This window comes from Artibeus jamaicensis, unplaced genomic scaffold (genome assembly GCF_021234435.1).
Source record: "Artibeus jamaicensis isolate MK-2021 breed Jamaican fruit bat unplaced genomic scaffold, CSHL_Jam_final contig_387, whole genome shotgun sequence".
Classification (NCBI taxonomy): Eukaryota; Metazoa; Chordata; class Mammalia; order Chiroptera; family Phyllostomidae; genus Artibeus; species Artibeus jamaicensis.
The window spans coordinates 41049322-41065416 of NW_026521812.1; the positions used below are offsets into that span (position 1 = coordinate 41049322).

At 36.7% G+C, this 16095-nt stretch overlaps 1 protein-coding gene across 6 annotated transcripts in view; it reads left to right on the forward strand.

Moving 5' to 3' along the window:
* The window catches only part of SNX14 (sorting nexin 14), a 91153-nt gene that overhangs the window by 30107 nt on the left and 44951 nt on the right, over positions 1–16095 (forward strand). For all 6 annotated transcript variants that reach the window (XM_037143827.2, XM_037143824.2, XM_037143828.2 and 3 more), the window contains 5 exons: positions 5108–5264; positions 8109–8184; positions 10857–10901; positions 11006–11086; positions 11183–11297. In XM_037143827.2, the coding sequence (XP_036999722.2) occupies positions 5108–5264; positions 8109–8184; positions 10857–10901; positions 11006–11086; positions 11183–11297 (474 nt within the window). The remainder of the gene's footprint in view (positions 1–5107; positions 5265–8108; positions 8185–10856; positions 10902–11005; positions 11087–11182; positions 11298–16095) is intronic.

The window sequence follows — 16095 nt, forward strand, 5'->3', positions numbered from 1 at the left end:
CACCCAGCCAGGGCTAGAGAAGTTTTAAGTTTACAGTAAAATTGAGCATAAAGTGTAGAGTTCCCATGTACCTCCATCAACCTATTATTAATATCTTGTGTTAGTTGCTACATTTATTACAATTGACACACTAATGATACATCATTATTAACTGATGTCTACAGTTTTCATTAGGGTTTTCTCTTTTTATGGTATATTCTATGGGTTTTGACACATGCATAGTGCCAGCTATCCACTATTATAATATCATACCAAATAGTTTTCCTGTCCTAAAAATTCCCTGTTTGCCCTACTCATCCCTCCTCTCCTTTCTTCATGAACCCTGGCAACTATTGATCTTTTTTACTGTCTCTATATTTTTGACTTTTCCAGAATGTCATATAGTTGGAATCATATGTGATAGCCTTTTCAGACCTGCTTCTTTCATTTAGAAATATGCATTTAAGTTTTCTTCATGTGTTTTCCTGGCTTAATAGCTCATTTCTCTTTATTGGTCATATTCTATTATATAGACATTTTATTTATTCATTCTACTATTGAAGTACATCTTGGTTGCTTCCAAATTTTGGCAATTATGAATAAAGCCATAAGCATTTGTGTGTAGGTTTTTGTATGGAAAAAGTTTTTTGAATACATTTTTAATTTTGTTCTAAAGACAATCATTTTGAACTTAGACTGTGAGTAAATAGAATCATCTTTTTATTTTTAGCTGAATTGGTAAGTTTAATAAAATCCCCAAATTATATTGTCTCTATGGGAGTGATGTTTTCTGTTTGTAGATAGACCAGTTTGAGATTTATTGTTGAGTCTTTGCAAGATAGGTGTTGCTAGTATGCTCTTACTTGTGTAAAAAATGGTTCTAATCCAAAAGAACCTATGCACCCCAATGTTCACAATAGCACAATTTACAATAGCCAAGAGTTGGAAGCAACCTAGGTGCCCATCAGTAAATGAATGGATCCAAAAACTATGGTCCATATACACAATGGAATTTTATGCAGCAAAAAGAAAGAAGGAGCTCCTACCCTTTGTAACATCATGGATGGAACTGGAAAGCATTACACTGAGTGAAATAAGCCAGGCGTTGAAAGACAAATATCATATGATTTCACCTTTAACAGGAAGCTAAACAACAAAACAAACAAGCAAGCAAAATATAACCAAAGCCACTGAAATACAGAACAGGCGGACAGTGACCAGAGTGGGAGGGGAGGGAATTTCAGGGGGAAAGGGGAAGGATTCACAGGAACTAGTATAAAGGACACATGGACAACAACTAAGGGGGGGTGGAAATGGGAGGAAGGTGGGGAGCACTGGGGGGGTTGGCTGGGATGGGAGTTAAAGACAGAAAACTGTACTTGAACAAAAATTAAATTTTTTAAAGTATAGGAACAAAAAAAATGGTTCTCAATTTAAAAAATTACCATTCAATCTAGATTGGATTCATTAATAACATTGTAATTACTGAAATTCTTAAGAACTGTTATCTTATTTAAAGGTCCTGGTATTCTAAATATGACAGTAAATTAGATAAAAATTGTAAAAATAGTTTTCAGATTTTTGATTTTTCATTTCTTTAATGCATAAATTAGTTCTCTAAATTCTTTGGCCCCACAGTTGCCCATAACTCAGGATATAGTTTAAGGTTCATCTCTTCATTCATATTCATCCTCTCTTGGTGTTCTCTCCTTAATCTGCTTCTTGAGAATGGTGATTACACAGGGTGGGATGGAAGTATTGGGTTGGCCAAAAAATCCTATACATCTTTTCCTTAAAACAAAAGACACATTTTTCATTTTCACCAACAACTTTTATGGATTTTGATTTTTTGAGTATGTTGGCTATCTCCCACTGTTGGCTTCTAGTGGTTAGAGGCTGGGGTGCTGCTAAACATTTTCCAATGCATAAGACAGTTTCACAGCAAAGAATTATTTGGCCAAAATGTCAATAGGACCAAGAAGCTTCACAAACCACTTTTGACACATCTGATCAGTCACAGCACTTTCTCCATACACTGCACAAATCTTTTTTTGCATTTCATTTGCATTTTTACCTTTCTTGAAATAATAAAGCACAATATGCCTAAAATGTTGTGTGTTTTTGTTCATCTCCAATATTAAAATGGCTGCATAAAACTTCATTCGTTTTGTTAACTAGTTTTTTTTAATGTGAGCTGATATGACAGCTGTCACAATACAGTCTAACAAAATTGTTTAGAATAAAGTTAAAGACAACTTAGTGCTACTAGAACCATAGTATGGAAAACATGTAATGGACTTTTGGGCCAACCCAATAGGTTTACAGTTGCTCTTATGGCAAATAATACAAGAGTAAATAATAATACAAGACTAAACACTGTGTTTTGCATACTCACAACTGTAAACCTACTCTGCCCCACCCTGTATTGGTGTTTTCTATCTATGTATGTACTTCCATGGCCCTTAGAAATAATGAATAGCCCTGGCCAATGTGGATTGAGTGCCAGCCTGCAAACCAAGGGGTCAGTTCAATTCTCAGTTAGGGCTCATGCCTGGGTTGTGGGCTGGGTTCCCAGTCAGGGGCATGTGAGAGGCAACTACACACTGATGCTTCTCTCCCGCTCTTTCTCCCTCCCTTCCCCTTTCTCTAAAAGTAAATAAGTAAATAAAATCTTTAAAAAAAAGTAATAATGAATATGTATATGTGCATATGCATGTATATATTTAGCATTGATTTAATTTAAATTTAATAAATAATTATGCAGAAGGATTCAGTCTTTCATCGTGAAGGTGTCTGTCTCGTTGTCATAGATTCTAGGGGTGTTTCCGTTTGTGGTGTAAAAATTGCTGACTGGTCAGGCAGTGGATATACTGGTGAATAGTGGGGATAAATATATGCCCAGTTTTCTAGCATCTATATTTTGCTTATACTCTCAGTTAAAGTTTCTTTCCCCCTCTATATTCTTTTTATCTTTTGCCTGATTCCTTTATGTTCTCATTACCTTGAACCGTAAAAATCTCTCATGTATGACAGATACTGAATAAGTTCCAATCTAGTGATTTATTTATTATGTATGAATGCTTGCTTAATCACATCAGATATTATAATTATTTACACATTTTTAATGACATCTTTTCAGCATTCATAAGTATTTAATAACTATTAATGTGGAAACTGAGGCTCAAAGGATTATATATCATTTGTTCAAGATCATATCAGTAAAGAAGTTGAGCTTAGATTTAGCATAGCTTGGTCTTATTTTATTTTTAAATTATTTTTTCCTTTTAAATATTTTCTTGTTCATGTTATTACAGTTATACCAATTTTTCCCTCTTTGCCCTCTGCACTTCTCCTGTCCCTCATTCCCACAGTCAACGCCCTCACCATTCGTTATCCATGACCCCGGGTCTTGCACATATTTTTTTGACTTTTCCCTTCACCTTCTTTCAACCTTCACTTTCCCCTCTTGCAGCTGTTAGTCTGTTCCATGTTTCTAAAGCATAGCTTAGTCTTCTTATTTTAAATCCCAGCTCATAACATGAATTTTGAAAAGACCAGCACCCCAAATTCTTGGAAAATGCTTGCAAATATTTGCATAATTATAAAATAAAATGCATGTCTTGTAAAAACTCCTTCTTTGCCAGTCCTGCTTTCATACCTTTGGTATAGCTAACCTTCATCTGTCTACTTAGTACTCACATTATTAGAGTGTATATGTTGGCTTTTTAGGTAAATGTGCTTGCATTCCCTTTCATTAAAAATAGGAGTAAATAGTAAAAAATAGAGCTTTTGAATTAGGGCTAAGATTTTCTTCATAGACTCCATGATTTTAAAACTTGACATGACATGCAGATAGGGAAAGCATGACTTGTTTTTCTCTTAGGCTTTTGAGGGCTGTAAAAAGGAGTAGCAGTACTATTACTTTTAAGTTTTAAAATATTAGTTTAGTGCTTGACCTTTTAAGAAATCTTTGTTAATATAACTTTTATCTTAAGTTAATATCAACATTTATTAAATAATCCATCTGTTTGTGGATACCTTACACAATTCATCTGTACCTCTTCTGTCCTTATATTCTAGGCATAAGATACAGAATTCAACCAGGGAAGCCATTTTATTTTACTGTAGTTGCTCAAAAGAGTTACCCAAATGATTTTGGTGTGAAAGCAGAGACAATAAGAATTTCAAGAAGGGTTTTGTCCATGTATGAAGGACACATGCACAAAACCGAAGGGGGGCAGGATCAAGGGTGGGAAGTGGGGATGGCTGAGGTGGAGGGGGGTGGTGGGAGGAAATTAGAGACAACTGTACGTGAACAACAGTAAAAGCAAATGAATAAAAAACAAACAAATGAAGAAACAAACAAAAGGTTTTTTTGGTATTTGTAGAGGATATACGTTTGATAACAAGAGCTTTGTGTATGCTAGAAGATGTTTCCTTTAGTTTTTTCCACTTTAAAATAATATTTGCTTTTGTTTACTCTAATTTGTAAAGTAGTGACATCAGTTCAAATTCTTGTTTGCCAAGGGGAAAAAGGTTTTTTATTGCAAAATTTTAAAACTTCCAGACAAGAGGAAAATTACTTTTTTATATTCTTTTTTTTATGATTCTACTTTTATTTTTTTATAATAAATTTTATTTAGTTACTTTTCAAGTACATTTTTTTATCTATTTCTCCCATCCCACCCCCGCCCTGTCTCCCCCCTCCCTCCAATTTCCCCTCCCCCAGTCCTCATCCCTGTGTTTTTCATACTTGTTCCTCAAAATCCCTCCCCCTTGTTCCCCTTAAATTCCCTTCCCTCTCCCCCTCTGGTCGCTGCCCACTTGTTCTCTATTTCAGTGTCTTTGTTTTTATTCTGGAAAGCATTATGCTGAGTGAAATAGGTCAGGCATTGAAAGACAAATACCATATGATCTCACCTTTGACAGGAAGCTAAAGAATAAAACAAACAAGCAAAGAGAATACTTTTTTATATTCTGTTTGTGAAAAGTTTCCCAGTAAAATACATAACAAAAAGAAAGATGGGCTAGGAAAAGAATGACTAAAATGTTTCTTAGTGGAAATGGCCAAAGTTATTTAATGTTGTTTAACTTTTTTTTCAATATTTATTTTTGTTTGTATTTGTAGTGGAAAATATAGAGTTTTTACAGCAAGCTGCTTTAGAAGAATATGGTCCAGAGCTTCATGTGGCCTTGAGGAGTCGAAGAGATGAATTACACTATTTAAGGAAACTTACTGAACTACTTTTTCCTTACGTTTTGCCTCCTAAAGCAACAGACTGCAGGTATGAATAGACTGGAAAATGTCAGAGCAGTGTTTGCACATCATGCCATATGAATATTGCTATTCTTGATCATATTAGGAGCACACTAAAACTTGGGTTTTTAAAATGCTATTTAGGTGCTGAGTGTTCATGATGTGTTGTGTTGCTTAGAATTTTTTTATTTGATCTGGGGAGTCAGATAAATATGAAATAAAATTAATTAAAAATTTTTAAAAATTTTATTTATTGATTTTAGAGAAAGAAGAAGGTGTGGGGAGAGAGAGAGAAAGAAAAGGAAAGGCCCTGGCTGGTGTGGCTCAGTGGATTGAGTGCTGGCCTGAGAACTAAAGGGTCACTGGTTCAATTCCCGGTCAGGGCACATGCTTGGGTTGTGGGCCAGGTCCCCAGTAGGGATGTGGAAGAACCGCAACCACACATTGATGTTTCTTTTTCTCCCTTCCTTCCCCTCTCTCTATAAATAAATAAATAAATAAATAAATGAAGGAGAAAGAAAGAAACATGAATTTATTGCTCTGCCTACTTACGCATTCATTGGTTGACACTGTCTGTGTCCTGACTGGGGATCCAGCCTGCAACCTTGGGAATGATACTGTAACCAATTGAACTACCTGGCCAGGGCTAAAATTACTTTTCTTATTTGAGATCATTATACTTTGTTACTTTCTTGGGGGTCCATTTCATTTTATTTTATTTCATTCTGTTCTATTTTACTTTTTTTTTTTTTTGCTTTTTATTTTTATTTATTATTCAAGTACAGTTGTCTCCATTTTCCCCTCACCACATCCCCCTGCCCCATCTCTCCCTGCCTCCCACCCTCAGTCTTACCCCCTTTGGCTTTGGGCAAAGGACCTGAACTAACACTTCTCCAGGGAGGACGTACAGAGGGCCCAGAGACATATGAAAGGATACTCAGCATCACTAGCCATCAGAGAGATGCAGAATATTTTTTAATTTTTATTTATTTATTTTCTTTTTGAATTTATTGGGATATCATTGATTAATAAAATTATGTAGGTTTTAGGTGTACAATTCTATAATACATCATCTGTATATTGTGTGTTCCCACCCCAGGTTAAGTTTCCTGCCATCACCATTTATTCCCCTTATACCTTCTTCTACCTCCCCCTACTTCACTTCCCCTCTGGTAATCACATTGTCTGTGTCTGTGAGTTCTTTGTGTTTTTTTTATTTATATATTTTTTGCTTAATACCTTCACCTATTTCACCCAGCCCCAATTCCCTCCCCTCTGATAGCTGGCAGCATATTCTTTCTGAGTCTGTTTCTATTTTGTTAGCTTATTTTCTTCATTAGATTCCACATATGAGTGAAATCATATGGTACTAGTCTTTCTCTGACTGGCTTATTTCACTTAGCATAATGCTCTCCAGATCCATTCATGCTGTTGCAAAGGGTAAGATTTCCTTCTTTTATATATAGCTAAGTCATATTCCGTTGTGTAAACATAACACTGCTTTTTTATGTACTAATCTACTGATGGGTACCTGGGCTGCTTCCAGATCTTGGCTATTATAAATAATGCGGCAGTGAACCTAAGTCTGCATATATTCTTTTGAATAGTGTTTTGGCTTTCTTCAGATATATTCCCAGAAGTAGAATTACTGGATTATAAGGCAGTTCCATTTTGAATTTTTTGAGGTAACACTACACTGTTTTCCACAGTGGCGGCACCAGTCTGCACTCCAACCAGGAGTGCATGAGGGTTCCCTTCTCTCCATATACTTGCCAGCACTTGTTTGTCAATTTATTGATGATAATAATTCTGACAGGTGTGAAGTGATATTTCATTGTGGTTTTAATTTGCATTTCCCTGATAATTAGTGCCACTGAGTATCTTTTTATATGTCCTCTTTGGAGAGGTGTCTATTTAGGTCCTTTGCCCATTTTGCAGTTGGAGTGTTTTTGGTTTTGGTGTTGAGTTTTACAGGTTCTTTATTAATTTTAGATGTTAATCCCTTATCACGTGTATTCGCAAATATGTTCACACATTCAGTAGGTTATTTTTCATTTTGTTGGTTTCCTTTGCTGTGCAAAAACTTTTTAGTAGATATAGTCCCATTTATTTATTTTTTGTTTTATTTCCCTTGCCCAAGGCAATATATTAGAAAAAATATTGTTATGAGAAATGTCTGACATTGATGTTCTCTTTTTAAAGTCATGCACATTATGACAGAAACAATTTGAACAAATGGTACAGACAAATTTCGGTTTTAAGGTATTCACCTGCAGAGAATAGTTAAGCCATCATCTGGTCCTTTCTCCCTTGTTTTGACAGGAGCACCTTTAGATTATTCCATAAAGTTACCTCAGTGCTCTTACCCTAATAATCCTGGAAGGAGAAACCATGACTTATTTTTCCTGATGCGCTATAAATATTACTTTATTTTATTTAAAATTTTTTTAAAAAATTAAAAAATTTATTCCAATATTTTAATCAAATGTTTTTATTTTAAACAAAATAATTTATAATATTATCTATTATAAAAAGTTTATACTATTAAACATATTAGTTTTAAACATTACTTTAAAAATACACTAAAAGGTTACCTATTCCAAGGTGGGAAGTGTTTTTTAATGCTCACCTAAGTTATTCCTGCTAAGGAAATGCCTTTTTTTCTCTGAAGTAGTATTCTCTTTTAGCCAATTAAGGGCTCCAAGTGTAGTCTGTGAACCAGTAGCATGAGTGTTACTTGGGAGCCTGGAAGAAATGAAGAGTCTTGGGACATACCCCAGACCTGCTGTGTCATAGTTTGCATTTTAACAAGATTCCCAGGTAAAAACTGATGTAAATCAATAAATATATACACCATTGTTTCTTTTTTCAGATCCCTGACCTTACTTTTAAGAGAGATCCTTTCTGGTTCGGTGTTCCTTCCTTCTTTGGATTTTCTAGCTGATCCAGTAAGACTTAAATTTTTTTTCTTTAACCGCATTAAAATTTATCATCTTAAATGTTTTCATGTATACAGTAGTGGTATTCAGTAATTTATAAAGTTGAGTAACCATCACTACTGTTCATCTCCACAACTCTTCTCATCTTACAAAACTGAAACTTTATACCCATTAAACAATAATTTTTCATTCCTCCCTTTCCCCAGCCCCTGGCAACCCCCACGCTACTTCCTGTCTCTATGAATTTGACTACTTCATACATCTAAGTGGAATCTTGCAGTGTTTATCTTTTTTGCGATTGGCTTATTTCACTTAGCATAATGTCCTTGAAGTTCATCCATGCTGTAGCATGTATCAAAATTTCCTTTTCAAGGCTGAATAATATTTTGTTATAAACATATAAAATATTTACTTATTCACCCATTTCTTTTTTTTTAATTTATTTTTTATTGATTATGCCATTACATTTGCTCTATTCCCCCCTCCCTTCCCCTCCACCCTGCATACCCTCCCCACCATTTCCCCTTTAGTTCATGAACATGTGTCTCAAATTCTTTAGATTCTGTATTTCCCCACTATTCTTACCCTCCCCCCTATCTATTTTCTATCTACTGTCTATACTACTTATTTTCTGTACCTTCTCCCCCCCTTCCCCCTCCTCCCACTCCCCTGTTGCTAACCCTCCCTGTGATCTTCATTTCTATGGTTCTGCTTCTGATCTAGCTGTCCTCTTAGTTTTGCTTTTGTTTTAGGTGTGGTTCTTAATAACTGTGAGTTTGCTGTCCTTTCACTGTTCATCTTTTTTTATCTTCTTTTTCTTAGGTAAGTCCCTTTAACATTTCATATAGTAAGGGCTTGGTGATGATGAACTCCTTGAATTTGACCTTATCTGAGAAGCACTTTATCTGTCCTTCCATTCTAAATGAAAGTTTTGCTGGGTAGAGCAATCTTGGTTGTAGATCTTTGGTTTTCATGACTTGGAATACCTCTGTCCAGCCCCTTCTTGCCTGTAAGGTCTTTTTTGAGAAATCAGCTGACAGTCTGATGGGAACTCCTTTGTAGGTGACTGTCCCCTTAGCTCTTGCTGCTTCTAGGATTGTCTCCTTCATTTTAATCTTGGCTAATGTAATGATGATGTGCCTTGGTGTGTTCCTTCCCGGGTCCAACTTCCTTGGGACTCTCCGAGCTTCCTGGATCTCTCGGAAGTCTATTTCCTTTGCCATCTTGGGGAAATTCTCCTTTATTATTTGTTCAAATAATTTTTCAACTGGTGGTTGTGCCTTTCCCCCTTCTGGTACCCCTATAATTCGGATGTTGGAACGTTTAAAGATGTCCTGGAGGTTCCCAAGCCTGTCCTCATTTTTCTGAATTCTTATTTCTTCATTCCTTTCTGCTTGATCATCTTTTTCTTCTGTCTGGTCCTCTCCCTTGATTTGAGTCCCAATTTTCTTTCCATCACTATTGGTATCTTTTGTATCAGCATTCATTTCAATTAATTTAGCTTCCATATGTTTCTCTAATTTGTGACTAAAATCCACCAGTTCTGTAAGGATCTTTATAACCAGTGTTTTGAACTGTGCATCTGAAAGACTGGCTATTTCTTCATCACTTAGGTCTATTGGTTCTGGGGCTCTGAGTTGTTCTAGAGCCATTTTTGGTTTATTCGTGCTGTTTAGTGAGCGGAGCGAAGCCTTAGTTGTTTACCAGGACGGGGAGACCCAGGTCGCTGGTTTGTGACGCTGTGTGTGGGGGCGGGGTCAGAGAGGGAGCGATGGCGTTCCTCTCCACTAGCCCAGCGCAACCAGTCACTCAAACGCCTCGGGCTTGCTTATCCGATCCTAATTTTGCGAGCCTGCTGCACCGCGGCGGGTTTCCCTCCTCACTGGTTTCTCCGCACGTAAATGCGCGCGACTGAGCAACCCACTGCGCCTATTCCCTGTGCGCTCCGGCAGCCAGCTCGCTGGCGATCAGCCCTCGGTTGCCTGCGCGCCCCGCGCACCGCCCCGGGAATTTTTTCTTGCTAACCTGCTCTGCTTCTGGCCTCGCTCCTCGTACCGGTCCAGCCGAGTATCTAGTTGTCCTTTGGACTCCGTATTGTCGATTTTCCGTGTGGCTTGGTTGTGACTGCTGTTAAAAATAGTTGTTCTTAGATTTGGTTGTGCACAGAGGCGAGGTGGACCCTCCACCTACTTCTCCATCTTGGCGGAAGTCCCCAAGCTTTTCACAATGTTTTTTAAAATTCTCTGAGGTTGCTGTGAGTGGGTTTCTTGGCTTCCATATGCCCAGCCATCAGCGTCCAGCGTCAGGACTGACCGGGCCCCTGGAAAGGGCCAGTGGGCATCCAGCTGGTCCCCACGAGGTCTCTGCTGGGCCCCATTTCTTGTTAGACACTTGAGTTACTTTTGCTTTTGATCCAGTAAGAATTTGAAGAAACGGGAATATTTTATAAACATTTTAAATGCCAAAGTCAGATTAACTTTCTTTGTCCATTTTCTTAAAAGTGGAATTATGCATCGTAGATTTTTAAAAACTCCCTCTGTATTACGTAAGTGCACATGCTTTGCCACTGCTCTGTTTCTTTCTTAATTTTTTAGAAACTTTCATAATATAAATGCCACAAAAAATCTGGACAGAATATAATAATGGAATTATTCTGACCTATGTTTATGATTTTTTATTAGGATACTGTGAATCATTTGATCATCATCTTCATAGTCGACAGTCCAGTGAGTATTTAACATATTAGAAAACACTTCACATGGTATTGAACCTTGATGCCTATCTGTTAGATCAATGACTATTTTAATGAATTAATTCTCTTTCCTTAAAGCCTGAAAAAGTAACTGAACCGCCTTCTCCTTTGGTTCCATTCTTGCAAAAATTTGCAGAACCTAGAAATAAAAAGCCATCTGTAAGTATTTTCAAAATAGCTTATATTACTTTTTAAAACAATTTTATTATGTATTTATATAGCCTTAATTGACACTTCCTCTCATACTGTGTTTAGGTGCTGAAGTTAGAATTGAAGCAAATCAGAGAGCAGCAAGATCTCTTATTTCGTTTTATGAACTTTCTGAAACAAGAAGGAGCAGTGCATGTGTTGCAGATTTGTCTGACTGTGGGTGAGGCTTACCTGTGTACTTTATTAAAGTCATCAAAAAATTTTTTAAATAGGCCCTGGCTGGGTAGCTCAGTTGGTTAGAGTGTCGTTCATCTGTGCCAAGGTTGCGGGTTCAATCTCAGGTTAGGGCACATACAAGAAGCAACCAATGAATGTATAAATAAGTGGAACAGCAAGTCTCTCTTTTCCTTTCTCCCTTTAAAATCAATAAATAACATTAAAAATGTTTAAATATATTCAAATATTTAAATCAGCTCTGATGTTGTAGTTGTCATCTATCATCGTACTAAATTTATTTACTAGAAATTCTAAAGAACACCTATGAATTGTCTTACAAGTGTCCACTCTTTCTAGATTGGGACATAATTTATAACTGACTTCAAGCAAATTCTATTAGCAGAAAAAAACTACTCAAGATTAAGTATAATGAAAATATTATACTCAGTTATTAGCCTATGTGAATAGCACTTTATAATAGTTTTCATTAAGGATTACAGTTTTTAATAAAATAATCAAATATAAAGGTGTTTCATTTTGATTTTAAACTAACATTTTACATTAGATTTATGAGACACTTTATGGACTATAAATTAATGTACTTAATTTCTTATTAAAATGCCATTTTAAAAATTTAGCTATAAATTACATATGAAACCCACAGCACTTAAATGAACAGTTTAATCAGTTTTGATGGATCTGTACATCTGAATAACCTACACCTTTATCAAGATATAGATCATTTCCGTTTCCCTGGAAAGTTCCTTTAGTGCCCTTAAATGATCCACCCCTGCTCTTACCAAAGCAATCACGGGTCTCATTTCTCTCACCACAGAGTAGTTTTGCCTGTACAATTTCCTTATGTAAGTAGAATTACATAGTATGCATTTTTTTGTGCCTAGTTTTATTGATTCTGGGTAATGCTTTTTAAGATTAGTCCATGTTGTTGTATAGATAAGTAATTTGCTCTATTTTATTGCTAACTAGTATTCTTTTGCATGAGTATTCCACAGTTTCTCCATTCTCCTTGTAATTGGCTATCTGGACTGCTTCCACTAATGGGCTATTATGAATAAAGTTTCTATTAACATTCCTGTACAAGGCTTTCTGTTGGACACATGTTTAATAAATGAAAGAAGAATTGCTGGGTCACAGGATAGATACATGTTTAATTTTATTAGAAACTGTCATAATGTTTTTTGAAGTGGTTGTACTAATTTATTCCCCCTAGCAATTTGTGAAAGTTCTGGTTGCTCTTCATCTTTAATAAAATTTGGTGGTGGTTATGTTTTTAATTTTTGCCAGTTAGGTGGGTGTATGGTGGTATATAGTGCTTTTAATTAGCATTTATCTAATGAGTACTGGAGTTGAACACTTTATCATATGCTTATTGATCATACAAATGTTTTTTCTATAAAAGTGTTTCTCATTTCTGTATCTTTTATTGTTTTTTTTTTTTGGTCATTACATTATAAGAGTTCTTTACATATTATAGATACAAGTCTTTTGTCAGACGTAAGGATTATGAATATTTTTCTCCACACAATGGATAGTCTTTTCATTTTCTGAATAGTGTATTTTGATGAGAACTTTTTAATTTTGATGAAATCTATTATATCTATTTTTAATTTTATGCTTAGTGCTTTCTGAGACTACCATAAGAAGTCTTTGCCTATTTAAGTCAAGATACTTGCCCATTTTCTGTAGATCCATTATAGTTTTATTTTTTACATGCAGGTTTGTGATCTATCTTGAAATAATTTTTGTGTTGGTATTAGATGGGGGGGAGGTTCGGATATTCCAAAAAATATCCATTTTAAAAATTTATTTATTTATTTATTTTTAGAGAGAGAGAGAGAGGAAGGAAGGGAGAAAGGGAGAGAAACATCAGTGTGTGGTTGCCTCTCATGTGGCCCCCACTGGTGGACTTGGCCTGCAACCCAGGCATGTGCTCCAACCGGGAATCGAACCGGTGACTCTTTGGTTCATAGCCCGGGCTCAATCCACTGAGCTATACCAGCCAGGGCCAATATGCATTTTTTAAAGAGATATTTCTTTCCCATCTTGAATTACTTTGGTATCTTTGTCAAATCATTTGATGATATATGTATAGCTATATTTCCGGATTGTATTCTTTTCTGTTGACCCACATGTCTGGTTTTCTTTGGTCAATGCCGCAGTCTTGATTAGACTATATACGGAGTCTTGAAGTCAGATGGTCTAAGGCCTCATACTTTATCCTTTTTTTATAATGTATTTTATTGATTATGCCATTACAGTTGCCCCCTTTCCCCCCTTCACTCCCCTCCACCCTGCACACCCCATCCTGCCCACATCCTCCCCCCGTTAGTTCATGTCCATGTGTCACAAGTTCTTTAGCTTTTACGTTTCCCACACTAGTCTTGCCCTCCCCCTGACTATTTTCTCCCCATCGTCTATGCTACTTATTCTCTGTACCTTCTCCCCCCACTCCTCCTCCCAACCCCTGTTGCTAACCCTCCATGTGATATCCATTTCTGTGACTCCATTCCTGTTTTAGCTGTCCGCTTAGTTTGCTTTTGTTTTAGATGTGGTTGTTAATAACTGAGTTTACTGTCCTTTCAGTGTTCATCTTTTTTATCTTCTTTTTCTTAGATAAGTCCCTTTAACATTTCATATAAGAAGGGCTTGGTGATGATGAACTCCTTGAATTTGACCTTATCTGAGAAGCACTTTATCTGCCCTTCCATTCTAAATGAAAGTTTTGCTGGATAGATCAATCTTGGATGTAGGTCCTTGTCTTTCATGACTTGGAATACTTCTTTCTAGCTCCTTCTTGCCTGTAAAGTCTCTTTTGAGAAATCAACTGACGGTCTGATGGGAACTCCTTTGTAGGTGACTGGCCCCTTATCTCTTGCTGCTTCTAGAATTCTCTCCTTCATTTTAATCTTGGATAATGTAATGATGATGTGCCTTGGTGTGTTCCTCCTTGGTCCAACTTCTTTGGGACTCTCTGAGCTTCCTGGACTTCCTGGAAGTCTATTTCATTTGCCATATTGGGGGAGTTCTCCTTTATTATTTGTTCAAATAACTTTTCCACTTGTTGCTCTTCCTCTTCCTTTTCTGGTACCCCTATAATTTGGATGTTGGAATGTTTAAAGATGTCCTGGAGGTTCCTAAGCCTCTCCTCATTTTTTTTTTAAAATTTTTGTTTCTTCATTTTTTTCTGTTTGGTTGTTTTTTCTTCTTTCTGGTCCACTCCATTGATTTGAGTTCCAGTTTTGTTTCCATCACTATTGGTTCCCTGTACATTTTCCTTCATTTCACTTAGTGAGCCTTCATATTGTCATCTAATTTGTGACCAAAATCAACCAGTTCTGTGAGCATCCTGGTCACAAGTGTTTTGAACTGTGCATCTGTCTCTTGGTCGCTTAGATGTATTGGCTCTGGGGCTTTGATCGGTTCTTCTGTTTTAACCATAATTTTTTGGTCTGGTTGTGCCTGTTACATATGAGGAGTGGAGCGTCAGGTGTTCACCAGGGTGGGGCAACCCAGTTGCTGGGTTGTGATGCTGTATGTGGGGGTGGGGTCACAGAGGGAACAGTAGTGCTTGTTCTATTCTCTCTCGGATTTCAGTCCCCTCTGCTGCTTCCCACAAGCAAATTGGGCCCTTTTGATGTGGGGTCTCAGGTGGGTGGGCTTGTGTATGTTCTAGGATCCTGTGGGTCTCTCCAGTGAATTCTCCTGTGAGGCTAGGAGTCTCTCCCGGCACGTTTTCAATCCGTGCTTTTAGGTTTTATTTCCTGGTGCTGGAGCCCTGGGTTGTGCGGTGTGTCTTGCTGCCCGTTTTTGCCTAGTTTATCTGCGCCCGAATGTGTGACTGTGGTCAGCCCTGTGCCACCTGCGCTTCCTGGTCTGGCAGCCACCACCTTTTCCTGCTGTGACCCCTCTCCACTGGCTGCCAACTCTGCCCCTCTTACTGGTCTGGTTGAATGGTTGTCGGATTTCAACTTTTGTACAGTTCAATTTTCTGTCTGTTCTGGTTGTGTTTTTGTTTCTAAATCTTTGTTGTCCTTAATTTCGGTTGTGCGAGGAGGCACAATGTTTCCACCTACCCCTCTATCTTGGCTGGAAGTCATATTTTATCCTTTTTTAAGATTGTTTTGGCTATTTTAGGTTTTTGGCATTTCTATATGAATTTTAGAATCAGATTGCCAATTTTTACACACAACACACACACACACACACACACACACACACACACATAACCTGCTTGGATTTTTGTATTGTATTACATTCAGTCTGTAGATCAGCTTGGAGAGTAATGACATTAAACAGTATTTAGGTTTCTAGTGCATGAACATGTTATAATTTTTCATTCATTCCAGTCTTATTAAATTTCTCTTTACAATGTTTTATAGTTTTCACGTTTTGTGTTGTGTTTGCATGTATTATTCAAAATAATTTTTGAAATTGTTGCTAATATATAGAAATATTCTTCCATATTAATTTTGTATCTTGTGACATAGCTGAAGTCATTTATTTGTTCTAGTGGCTTTTTTGCAGATCTCGTAGGATTTTCTATGTACACAATCATGTCATCTACCAATACACAGCTATACTTTTTTTAAAATAATGTTTATGCTTTTTATTTCTTTTTCATGCCTTTTGCAATGGCTAGGACCATCACTATAATGTTTACTTGAAGTGGTGAGAGCTGACATCCTTGCTTTGTTTCTGAACTTGGGGGGAAATAATTTAGTGTTATACCACTAGGTATGATACTAGCCTAGATTTTTTGTAGCTTATCCTTCATCAAATTG